General features: G+C 39.4%; 1 protein-coding gene across 1 annotated transcript; it reads right to left on the bottom strand.

Moving 5' to 3' along the window:
• Positions 1-920: 920 nt before the first annotated feature.
• PDCD10 (programmed cell death 10) lies at positions 921-13,179 on the bottom strand. Its single transcript, XM_057378459.1, has 9 exons — positions 13,074-13,179; positions 12,419-12,507; positions 6,669-6,883; positions 5,999-6,052; positions 4,574-4,691; positions 3,808-3,934; positions 3,386-3,464; positions 2,990-3,072; positions 921-1,406 (listed from the first exon to the last, which is right to left on the bottom strand). The coding sequence occupies exons 3-9, from the start codon at positions 6,762-6,764 to the stop codon at positions 1,325-1,327; spliced, it is 639 nt and encodes a 212-aa protein (XP_057234442.1). The 5' UTR covers positions 6,765-6,883; positions 12,419-12,507; positions 13,074-13,179; the 3' UTR covers positions 921-1,324.
• Positions 13,180-13,201: the final 22 nt, after the last annotated feature.

Below are 13,201 nucleotides of genomic sequence, written 5' to 3'. Positions count from 1 at the left end.
AGGACCCAGCTGTTGTACCTGGGATAAGGCACTTGCCCCAGATGAGCAATACAGCACCAGGCCAGTGTGCAGGATAATCTGGAGGTACCTTTTCTTCACCATTTACAGCCAAATGAGGAATAGTTCTGTGGCAGTTGTGCTCTTTCAGCCTGGAGTGCTCCTCCTGCAGCTTTAGAAGCTGCTTCATACCCTAAACTTCCTACTTATGGCCACAGAGTTCACAAACTTCCAGAAGTTTATTCTATTTCCAAATCAGCTCAAGGTGCACTTCCAAGGGGCGTGCGAGAGATTGGTCAGAAACATYGCTGTGAAATCACAAAGGTCAAATTTCCACCTGTCCAGCAGCAGCTCTTAACCCCCTACACAGCCAAGGTTTGTCAATCGAGGTCTCACATGATTTCAATTCCCTGAAAGAAAAAATGTTGCCTTATGGCATGCATAGTATAGATATCACTAGTGCTACCTGGAAGAGTTCGAGCTCCAATCCTCCTCCCTCCCAAAGGGGACAAATTGAACCCACTTATCTGAATATTTTAATTCAACCTTTTTACTGCATATATTTCAAATAATCCTGTGCTGCAAACCTTGGAATAGCCTAGGAGTAAAAAACCTATTAACTCACMACCAACAGAAGATTAAGAAAGAAGTGAGAACTAGTTTCTATTAAAAACAAAAGCACATCTCACTTCTGGGTTTATTTATGACTTTCTCAAAGACTTTTTAATATAATTATTCTGATATTCTGGTCTAGATAACAGCCAAAATCTCAGTTTTAAGGAAAACACCTCATTTTACACTGATTTGAACTCCCAGTAGCTTGAAGCACCCAAACAATTTGAATWTTTTTTTCTATTGAATGAATGTTCTGCAGTTCTAGAAAGATGAGTTATGCACTTTTGTTCACATACAAAAAGACAGTCTAACAGATGTAAACTATTTATTGAATATTTGCCACCAATATTGTTAAATACATAATCTTGCAGTTTTCCGCTTTCAAGTTAAAATGTCAGAATCAGAACACCAAATATTTACAATTCTTATAAGGAATGTTACATAATGACACATTAAGGCGTAAATTCTTTTGGCTTATAATTCTGAAAAGAATGATAATAGCAAAAAGTGATGCAAAATCTTTCTTGTGAGATTATGATTAAGCTACAATGTTTTACAAAAATATGGTGTAAGATGGCAATAATCCCATTCAAAATCCTGCATTAGGCCCCTTTGAGAAGGGCTGATAATTTATACAGTCAAAACTTTAAAATTTACATATAAAGGTACCCTATCCACCATTGAAAAGTACAACTCTCAACATATACAGTTTTCAGGCCACAGTTTTGAAGGTCTGGAGTATCAAGTTGGTTTGATGAATTAGTCGGTTGGCACTTATGAACACATTTATTGCCCTGTGGAAAGAGAAGAATATTGCTTCAGATATTCTAGAAACATTGGATAAACCCAGCACGATTGGCATGGAGGCTTTGAAAAGTGGAAGCACAGTGATGTTCCACCCTGTGCTGACCTACCTGAGCACCCTGCTGGCAGCCAGCCAGCCCCATTTGCATAGCTAATCCCAGAAAGGCTCTGGTTATTTGGCAGCAATTTAAAAGAATTTGGCTCTCAATCATCGCTGACATCTCAATCCTTTCGTTCTAAGGTTTAGAAAATGAAGGAAAAACCATGGAGCAGATGACTGGGGCTTGGATAACCAGATGATGTTAAGGTCGCTTCCAGCCCAGCCATTTTCTCACTCTGTGATTGTTAAACCTTTCCAAAGCCAAGCACTTCACCCCCCAGAAACCTCAGAATTGGCAACTCCTTCCTCAAGGAATACTGAACGTGCACATGTGACAGCAGCACTAATTTTAGTCATCCTTTTGTTAGGAAAGGTGTGGGGTCATGGGGTTTTTCAGCTCAGAAATGACGTCTGAGCTTGGCCTGTGTTCACTTTCTGGGGGGAGCAGGGATCTCACTCAATGTGCAGTTCAGGCAGATKGGAATTATTCCTGATTTCCCAAGGATAGGAAATACCAGCCTGATGGAATTTCTTACAATACTGAAAATAATCAAAACACTTTAAGCTYAATCCCATAACACACAGTATTTCTGCCCAGGAATCAAAGCTACCAAGGTCAAAACTTGTCMTTTTGGTGTCATCACCAAATTTAGCCCCAATTTCTGTAAGAGGAGAGAAAACCAAGAATGCTTTGATGGGAGCASGATCACATTCCCAGCTGGTCTCAAGACTTCTCTCTCCTTTAGTAATGCACCATCTCCTGGGTGCTCTCAGGCTGTGCCAAGCTCAACAAGAGCTGACATGAAAGCTCCTTCTCATCTTTAAAACAGAACACTTTGGCACCATCACAATCTGAGGGSAATATGCTCCTCTTCCAAAAGAATCACTACAGTGAATTTTACAGGAATAGTGACTTCAAAACCCAAGGTGAAGACCTGAAGAGGCCTCAGTTCAAAGGCTGAAATATTCAGCTGGAAAAAGATTCAGCTGAATCATTCCAGATACTGCAGAGCACTGTATGGGTCTATAAAGAAAGGCCAATAAAAATGTAAATCAAAGAGAACACTGCACAGATGTTTGGTGTTTGCAAATGAAGCTTCAAATAGGTAAATTACTTTTCTCAATAAAAAGAATCCATAATTTCTTTGTCCTTGTATATACACTGAGAAAAATCACACAGGAACAGGAAATTTAACTGCTCATATTCAAATTCAAAACTAACACTGCACATGGGTGTTGTATAGTGTGTTTTTAACAAACTTCCCTTTATTCAAAGGCATTACAAAAGAAATAGCATTTTAAAGCAGCCATGATAATCATGGAGRACATAGGTGAGGAAATAATTAGGCAAGTCCTAAAAAAGGTACCTTACACCCCAAAGCTTGTCCTATTTTCCTGTCAGTCACCACAGCCTTTCATTATGCAAATTGTGAAAACAGCAGGACAAAAACTACAGGACAAAAGCATACTTACTTTCCATCTTTAAAATAGGTTTTCAGAGTATCACTGAAGCTTTTGGAGTATTTTACAAACTCTTTCTTTTGGTGCTCAAGTGCCTAAGAAAACAAAAACACCAGGAGCAGAGTCTTAGTTCAAAAATTGCTGGGTACAGTGACAACCTTGARGTTAAATTGATTATAAAATTGATCAATGTTACAACAGGAATAAAAGYTCTGATACTTTTTCCTTTAGAAGAAACAAAGAGAAATCATTTTATTTCTATAAAACTCCTGAGAACTATCATACAACGATTTTTTTATTAAAGCATGGTGTCATTGACCAGCTACAATCTCCTGTTCATCCTTTGATCCAAAGGATGCCTCCTCTTTTACTGTTAGAAATCAGTTTGAAGAGAGTTGGGGCACGTACCCGCCGGTTCTGGTACTGGTATTTTTTGAAGACATTATTTACTGTGTCAAGAAGCTCCTTTATTGCACTTGCAATGTCCCTGTTGGGCAAGAAAAAGAGAATTTTAATATGCTTAGGAGATCCCATGAAATGCTGGAATTTAATCCCTTTCTAGCAGTCAAATACTTCTTGAAAAAGTCTCTGCAGAGTAAGWGTCAGACATGATGGAGGAGAGCAAATGCAGAGAGCCAGAGCATTGTCCTGGGAATTCAGCCTAGGAATCAGCAACTTTGGTCAAGTAACATTCTCATCATTTTTAGTGAGATCAGGCTCTCTTGCAATGGGACATGCTGCTAYATCTCCTACAGCATTTCAACATTCAGGCCTAAATACAAGCAGTCTGACCTGTCAATCTGCAGAAAAATCCATCATATTGTACTCACTTGATTGTCTGAAGAAACCTCACTCTGTCGTTGATCTCATCTGGAATCTTACTAAGAATCTGTTTAAGTGCTCGTGCCTTTTCATTGAGATCTTGGAATTCTGGTTCAGGTCTTTCAATCATGTACTCTGACAAAAAGAACATATTCACAACCACCATTAGTTTGTCCTCAAGTCTGTAGTGACAGTTAAAAGCACTGCACAAAAAAAGCATTGCTGTGGGGTATTTGAAGGTGAAGAGCACAGAAATAGCCATGACCACAGAACTGCAATGAACAAACCCTGTGTGAATCAGAGCACTGCAATAATCACCTTTATGGAAAAAGGTGGCAAAYGAGCCCATGTTACTTTATTTGACACATTAAAGTAATCAAATTCAGTATTAAAATGATATAAAGCCCACAGTATATTGTCMTTCTGTGACAGTGTAACTACTGCTTTTAATTTGTAGCAGGGAAAAAGARGAGGATGTTATACTCCAGATTTGCATTTTCCTGGTTGTTAACATTGCAAAAGGTGAACTATGCACCCATAAAAACAGAGTTCTAAATGTTCTTTTTTTTCTTTCTTTCTCTTATTAGTCAAGTACGGTTTTCAGTGAGATTTAATTTCTCCAATAGTGGTAATAACATATACAAATATTCCACTATGCTGAAAACATTCCATTAAGAAACAAATAATCTCTCCTGGAAAAAACAAAGAGAGAATTGCACGTTCCTAGTTAAGAGTGTAATTAAAAATACAATTGTTTAGAATAAGATCWATTACCTTCTACATCATCAGCTGCCATACGCAGAAGAGACTCTGTGAAATTCACATCCACACTTTTTTTCTCCAGAATTTTCATGATGATGTCCTGTGTAAGACCTGGATTTTCTTTTTCAGCCTGTATAGCATAGAAAATTCATAGTCTTAAATATGCAAGACCTGGACATTGCAAGCACAGAGTTTCATATAAGCAGCAGTTTGCTAGAAACTTTGAAAATCTAATAGCTCTAGACCAGCAGGTTACATTAAAAACCATTTTTCCACTAAAAAATTCATTTTTCTTGGACTGCATCACTGATTTTGTATAAACAACTTCTCCAATAAGCCCTTGCATTCATTTTAATTTGAATAAGAAAGGATTTAATAAATGCCTCTATCCTGTTATATTTTCATAAACATTAAGCTTTGAGACAGATATTGTATCCCCTGGAATTTAATTCACTCCAACACAGGTGCTACTCCCCCACCTTCCACATGACATTTTACAAATGTGCCTCTCATGAATCACATCATATGCTCAGACATCATCTGGGAATTGCTCTTTCAGAAAAAAAMCCCAGCTTTTGATTGATGACATATCTAAGTAAAAGCTGGACTAACACTGAAGGTGCTCACGCTACCGGCGCTGCTACCAAAAACCTGCTCTGTGTGGAATAAAAATGAGCCTGGTGGGGGATTTTTAGCCAGCACTACCTTTTTTACCAAAATCTCAGTTTAACATTATTTGCATCMAGCTTAGCTCTTCAACATTTATCATAAAAACACACAAAAACAACTTACACTTGCTCTATTTGAGAGCTCTGTTTGAGACTTAAGACYATCAAGGTACACTCAGATTAAAGAGCAGAAATGGGCAAGTATTACACARTTGCACAGCTCAGACATGTCATGCTGCAATTATTTTAACAATTACAGGATATCACCACTTCAATAAAGCAGTATAAAGGAATATCTGTATTTTCATTCTTTAGGAATAGAATGGAAAATTAGAGGAATCTTTTTTTCCTTTTACTGCTGGATTTCTACATGAACGTTGAACTCACGCACCCTCATCTACAAAAAAAAATCATTAGCACTCACTTTGTAAACCACTTGCAAAGTCTGCTATGTGCTTATTGCTCATGAGCACCTATTCTACAGATCTTGTGGGTCTTAGACTGTATTATTTACATTGCTTCTTCATTTAAGTTTTTGTTCTATATGGACAGAGGAAGTGTCTTGTTTGTTTAAAATTGTTCAGATTTCTACTCATGACATCTCCAGACATCTCAAACTCACAGCTTGTGCAATTGTCCACTTTATTTTTAGACTGCAGGATCAAGTCTTAGATAAAAAAACCAAAGAAACAAGAAAGCTGACCTTTGAGCTTCATCATACATGGCTTACTTTTGAAACAACCGTTTTTCAATGCAAGTTACTTCTCACCTTAATAAAAGCTGCTCTCAGTGTCTGAGCTGCAGACAGATTTACTCTTTCTAGCTGCAATAGAAGTTTAGAATTAATGATTAGCAATTCTGTTGTTATCAGAACAAAACAAGTCAAGTAATCACACCTTGCCCTATAAAGAAGAATGGAAAGGAGAATTGACAGAAGCTTTCAAATTGCTGGTCTCACTTCAGAGACATTACAAAGTTAATCCCAAAGGGAAGACTTCTCCCCCAAATGAAAACAAAAATCAAACATATCACTGGATGTATTTTGCAGCAAAAGTCTGACAGAAGCTTTTGAGAACATCTTGACAATCTCTGATATTCACAGAAAAACAAGTATCTTACTAAATTATAACCATTAGCAGTAAAATTAAATGCATCGAGCTGTTCACAGCTTTGACTGTGTGCTCCTTTTTGCCACAGAACACAAGACCTGGCATTTTTGTGAAAATCCTCTACAAAAGGTAAGAGAAAAGCTCAGAGCCAAGAAAACCAGCAGCCTTTGATGAACATGAAATACAATTCATGGCAAGARAGGTGGAACAATGCAGAGAGAGAAGTGTTAGACAAAGCTTTCACAATTATGTTGAACAACCTGTTACTGTGCCTACATTTCCCAAAATCAAGGTGATTATGGTGTTCCAAAGTAAAAAACTGGAGCTCACCTCATTAAAGACAGGGTACATAACAGCATAGAGAGGCATGGAAACCATAGAAGTGGTCTCTGCTTCATTCTTCATCTCTTCCATTGTCATCCTCATTCAAAGAGCCACTTCTCAAGGAAAACACTATAGAAGCAAAAAACTCCTCATTCACTGAAATGTTTCTTCTTTTTCCTCGTTGTGCAAGAATACTTGAAGAACTTGGAAAATATATTGTCCTTAGGGTGTGTGAGAAAAGAGAAAACAAACACACAATTACAAATGCTGGTGACTGACAGGTTCCAAAAATGACAAGGCACAGATCAACCTGAGTTTTAAGGCCTAGAAAGCAGAGCTTTCTTAGCACATTAGTCAAGTAAACATGGAATGACTACAGGTGTAATTTCAAAACCCTTACTGAAAATAATCTATTAAGTGAATATTTTAAAGASTAAGGTGCTTCCACAAGTGGTTTTCCCTTCAAGTTCTTATGGAATYGATTTTCCTGAAACCAAAGATTTTATGTGATATTTAAAAAAATCTTGACACTCCTCACAAGCAGCAGCACAAGGTTCCTGAACAACTCCCATCCAGAAAAAGCCTGGAAAGGACAACCCCAAACCTCATATAGACACCTTGTGATTATTAACATTAAAACTACCTAGGAATATTCTGTATTTTTGCACATGCATCAAGCTGTGATTCTGTTCAGTGCCTACTTTCYACCCATTGGAATTCTGAGCACTGCATCTTTGGTTTTATATAAGCTGAAGTCATGTTTCCACTCAGGGTGTGTCACCAGCTATGTTAACTCAATGGAAAATTATTGTTCCAGTAACTGAAGCWCTGTTTTGGAAGTTCTCCACCCAGTCCAGCTCATCATACCCAACATGGAAGGATCACTGCTCAGGCTCAGAAATTATGTGGAAAAAAGGTCACCTTACAGTTGATAAAAACCTCTTGTTCCAGCCTGCTACATTTTCTGTTCATTGGATTCTTTTAAAAGTATTTTATATGACATAATTGAGTTTAAAGACCTGATGTCCAAGTTAGGAATAAAGATAAAAAGAAAGATATGAACCATTTTAATTTTTAGATTTGTTTGGAGTATTTAATGCACTAGAGGAGGTTTTTTTTCCTCCTAGCAAGCTCCAGACACCAGGCATTTGCATGTCTGTGTAATTTATTGACATTTTAGTAAGAAGTGAAAAGAGTGAAATGATAAGAAACAGCAGAARCTGCTACAGCAATCAATATCACTTCCTGAGAGTACGACCAGGTTAAAAACATGTCAAGATATTTCTTCAAACCATATTCCTCATTATGCCCTGCACTGCTTAAAGATCTTCAGGCTGTTTAAACAGAAGAACAGGTATTTTTTGTCCAGGGCAGATGTATAATTGTTTAGCTATAATTACACAAGTGAAATTTGTTATTGATTACAGTCAGCACAGAGAAGAACTTGGATGACTACAAATACTGTGAATATCTCATCTGAGCTTGTGAACAGTAAAATCTGAAGACAAATTAAACAATAATGACTTTATACATGAYTGACATGGACTGCTTATTGCAAAAACCTCCCTTTGTTTCTCTTGCTGTTCCAACCTCATTGTGCCACAGATGAGCTGTTTCTCCAGCCCCAGAACAGGATTCCTCAGATTTCAAAAAGGGATCTGGATGAGATACATCCATGGATGGAATTGCAAAAATCAGGCGTCTCACAATTTTATCTGGTATTTAACAGCTGTCAAGAGCATAGAAGAATACAAGTGAATATTCACCATYCCTCAAAAAGTTGAGTGTTTTTCCAAGAACTTGTTTCAGTTACATAAATTCATGCAAGGTCTGCTCACATTGGGGGAGGGAACTTGTCTGAACAAKTTTTCACTCCCTACTGCAGGTACAAGCTGTCCCATTTATTATCCATGTGTATTCCCTGCTGGATAGAGATCTGTTTGTTTTGCTGTTTAATTCCTTGTTTCTGAAAGTTCAGTAGATATCCACTCACACATCTGACAAGCACCACTTGCATTCACAGATTAATTTACTGCAGGTTTTTATCTGTATTCTCAGAGTAACTTTTTTAAACAGTTAAATCAGGTCACTGAACATTGTTCTACTCTACCCAAAAGATTTTTATCACAGGAAGAAGGGCAAAAAAGGACAAAATTGCCATTAGATATAATTACTTTGTTTTTATGGGTTAGCAGTATCCACACACACACACAAAAGGAAATACTAAGTGAAATGATGGATTTTTATGATGATGAAAACCTATTACGCTGTGGGCTACCATGAAGAACTCATTTTCTCCTGAAGAGCCATAAGCTATTGTTACTAATCCATGGAACAGTTAAAACCCTCATATAAAAACAATTATACATTATCTATTACCTCTTTTCCAGACACTGACATTCTTCCAAAAAAAAAAAAATTAACACTTGGATTTATATGAACACAAAGGATACCAATTTTGCAACTGAAGAGGTGGATTTATATATRCATGCACACAAGAAATACTTAAGATCATCAAATGCTTTTGTTGCCAAGGTATGAAAAGAAATATATTCAGAATATCACCCTGCTTGTTCATTATTTCAGAAATCTTCCTATTTTCCAGAAGATACCCTAGGAAGCATCACAGTGTCATGCAAGTACCTGACTGCTGAAATTCTCAAACTATTTATCTTCACAGTTAGGCATCAAAGTCACATCTTTTGGATGCAACCTATTCACTTCAGTCTTTGCTAGTGTTAAATAGAAAGAATAATTATCTTCACAAAAAACTCCATGTTCATTGTGTTACTGAAAGTCAGTTTGTCATAGCTGCACTAAACCACATCCAAAAATCCTTGAAGGTCTCAATCCTGATTAGGGAACAAATCCCCATGAAAACTGAAGTTTCTGTTCTATTTAGATCAACTATCAGCGAGCCCACTAACCTTCAAAATGGCCTGACTCAAGCCAAAGTTTAATGCACATTATCATGCAGCAAGGAGGAGCTTTCAGCATTTCTTTTAGGATGTGATCAAAAGCAGCTCTGCACAGCTGCCAGACTTCATGACAGTGTCTTGTAACAGCTTAACTTCAGTTCCTCCAATCTCAAAAGAGCCTTTGCTTTGAGATGAGTTTACCCTAGTTTCATCTGTCATCCAGTTTTTTTACATTCCCAAAAAAGGTGGAAGAAGATTCCCCGAGAAGGTGATTTATTAGGACAGCACAGTGGCATGGTGCAGTTGAGAAAATCCTGGAAAATTGCTGTGAGATGTATAAAAGGTGTTACTCTGCTGGCAAACTTGTTAATTGGTCTGAGAGGGCAGACGAGGAGAAGACAGCAGGACACTGCCAAATATGACACTGAGTGTCAGCCTGATCTTTCTTTTTTTACAATGACCCCACAGACCCAAATCTATGGATGTGCAATGAGAATCCTGGGAGAGAAYGTACAGAATGTTACAGGGAATTTAAGGAGAATCTAGATTTGTAAACTGTGCTAAAATAGCAGTCAATACAACCCTGAGCACTCAATCTTGACCCATCCATCAGATCAGGCTGTATTCCCAGAGATGCACTAACATGGAATACATGCTTTCACTGTCAGGATAAATCTTACATTCTAACCTTTAAGCCTCAGCACTAAAATATGATCCAAGCCAYTCAGCAAACACAGAGAGAACTGGTTCATTTTAGATGAGAAATAGATTTGGAAGGGTTCTTTGACAGACCTATTCCCCCACAGCCACCCAATGACATTTTAAATCATTCAACTGAACTCTAGCAGACAAAAAAACAAACCAAAACCCAACCCCTACATTAAGATAAACTTCCTGTAAGCCAAAAAAGCACAAACCACCACACTTCAGAAACGTACAAGCACCGTTAGCAGTGTYTAAGGTGACACTTGGCTTTCTCTAATGAGTGTCATTTACTGACAGACTTTTGGTCATGCACTCAAATCAAGCAGAACTGCAGAGCTGCTTAATAAGAACACAACCATCACCRTGGAACTACAGCAGGCAGGATCTTCCCCAAATCCACACCTGCTCCTAGGCCAGGCTGAAAACGAGCAAGGTTTCCATCAAAGAAAGGTGTTTGTGTAACACAATCTTCTGAAGCAGTGCTTGAAGCAAAGAGAGCAAAGATTTCAACTTTTCAAGTTTTAAACCAACAGAAACATTGGGTATCAGTTGGCAGGGTTTCAGTTCTGTCATCAGCAGATCTACCTCTGCACTGACGTTGTCTCTGTTCCCTTCTCCAGGCTCCATCCACCTTAGATCTGCTAAGTGCTCAGACATTAATATTCTTTTTTAGAAAAGTACTACAGAGGAACAAGGCCCAAGGCAGTGATTATAAGAAYTATTATTTCAATGGTTGGCTTCTAGCAAAAATTACAGTTCCATTCCTGCTAGCAAAGACTGCCAGGAGGTTCTGCTCCACTTTTTGCAGTGAGGATTCAAGAGGAGGTTTCACCTTTAACCTRATCTGAGATCCCTGAGTTACCAGAAAAACTCATTCAAGTTCAGGAAGAAAGAGTGGGGGAGGAAAATAACAGCATAAATTCCATCTGAATTCAAAGGCAGAGCTTCAATCAAAATGTAAGGTCAATGTGCATGGGAGGAGGGAGTTTAGTTAACTTAGTAATTCCCTTGCAAAGTTATAAAGTAAAAAAAAAGCAGAATATGCTCTTTTAACTATATTCCACATACAGCTTGGTAACTCTGCTTCTCTTATTAATGGTTAGTGGAATTAAGAAAAAAAACAAAACTCACACCTTTCTTTTTGTCTGATGTTACCTTACCTGCCASTGTATTTCAATTATCAATTGCAATTATTTCCCATTGTATAATTTAGATTATATGATATAAAGCTTCAAAGCTTTGTGCTTCAGATACAGAATTACTTTGCTTCTTTTTAAAACTGAGTATGGGTGGATTCACTGGGATTAGCATACAGATCAAATGTTAAGATAATAATCTGTATTTTAAAATCAGCAGTGATAACAAGACACTTTAAAAAAAGGCAGTCTACTGAACTGATTCTATATCCTACTGATTCTTACACCAAAGAGTTTCACTGGAGAGTTAATAAAAGGAATGGCACCAGAAAATAGCATTGAAGTTTTGAAAGTGTCGCCAAATGTCTCTCACTAGAACACAGAAATAGTTTTCGAACATCTCCACACATGTGTAACAGTCACTTGCAGTGAAATTCACTCTGACAAAGCAGAACTGCTTATGCATTTGATTACTGTAAGAGCAGTTCTATGACTAATTCAGAAATGACACAGACCTGTGATAAATCCAAGATGTCTATTTTTAGAACCATATCAACTTAAAAACCAAGCCTAGCCTGAAGTCAGGTTTATAATTAGTCTGTGCTCTTCTGCTGGACTTCAAAATGGAAGTGATTTAATCTGTCCCAATACACCCAGTTCGTGTCTGACATGAGACCCTACAGCCTGTGCTCCAGTTCCACCAGTCAGCAACACTGAAACTGTTATACAGCACAACTGAAACAGGTCGTGAATGTTGGCATAAATAACCACAACATACCCTGTCCCTCTTTCTTCTTCACCTCTTTAGGAACGTGGAAGTGAAGCCATTACTTTATCAAACACTAACAGGTATGACACAGCTCCAAATGTAGAAATACACATTCCAACGTGTAAACAAATACCARAGGAGAATTAGTTCCTCTGATGACAGGAACAGCACAAGTTTTCAGCCACCCCAGTATGTGCGAGCTACARGAAAGGAACCAACCCAACTCACCAGTTCAGTGAGCGACTTAATGGGACACCCCAGCCCTGARCGCCTCCCCTGACTGCTCAGTCCCTAAGGGGGGCACAGCCCGGGGGACCCTGCGGAGAAAGAATCACAGAATCAATTAAATTGTTAAAGACCTCCAAGATCACCGAGTGCAACCTTAGAACAAACATCACCTTGTCAGCCAGACCACGGCACCCAACGCCACGTCCAGCTTTAGCTTTAACACCTCGAGGAACGGTGACTCCACCACCTCCCAGGGCAGCCCATTCCGATGTCTAATCACCCGTTCTGTGAATAATTTCTCCCTAATGTCCAACCCACACCTCCCCTGGCGCAGGAAGGGGGAAGGAGCCGAGGTGCCCTTTCTCCCTGCCCGCCGCAGCCACCTGACAGCGCTGGGCTCCGAGAGGACGAGCTAAAAATAATACACACAAAAATAAAACACATCCGGGCCTGCGCCTGGCGGGCCCGGGCCCAGAGAACCGGCACCAGGCCGGGAACCCCGCAGCGGGGCCAGGCCCCAACCCCCGCGGCCGCGGGAAGGGCGGGGAGAAGGACAAGCCCTCAGCGGCGCCTCGGGGCCGGGGAAAGAGGTCACCGCCCGGCCGGGACGGGACGGGACGGGACGGGAAGGGACGGGAAGGGACACCCCGCGCACCTTCCCCGCACGGCGAGGCCGCCCTCAGCCGCTTCCTCAGCCCGGTGGAGGCTCCAGCGCCCCTCTCGCAGCCCCGGAGGGCGCGGCGGGCCCCGCGCACAGCCCGCGGAGAGCCGGGCAGGGCAGGG

Source organism: Malurus melanocephalus, unplaced genomic scaffold (genome assembly GCF_030028575.1).
Source record: "Malurus melanocephalus ecotype Western Australia unplaced genomic scaffold, MMel_1.1 scaffold_360, whole genome shotgun sequence".
NCBI classification, from domain to species: domain Eukaryota; kingdom Metazoa; phylum Chordata; class Aves; order Passeriformes; family Maluridae; genus Malurus; species Malurus melanocephalus.
The sequence above is the reverse complement of the archived record's forward strand: the minus strand, read 5'-3'. Positions and strand labels throughout refer to the sequence as shown.

Excerpts from the sequence above, each read along its gene's own strand:
- PDCD10 (XM_057378459.1), bottom strand. The coding sequence starts at position 6,764 with ATGAGGATGACAATGGAAGAGATGAAGAATGAAGCAGAGACCACTTCT. Across the intron at positions 4,692-5,998 it reads TGAGAGCAGCTTTTATTAAG|GCTGAAAAAGAAAATCCAGG; the intron begins GTGAGAAGTAAC and ends TATGCTATACAG. Across the intron at positions 3,073-3,385 it reads ACCAGTACCAGAACCGGCGG|GCACTTGAGCACCAAAAGAA; the intron begins GTACGTGCCCCA and ends TTGTTTTCTTAG.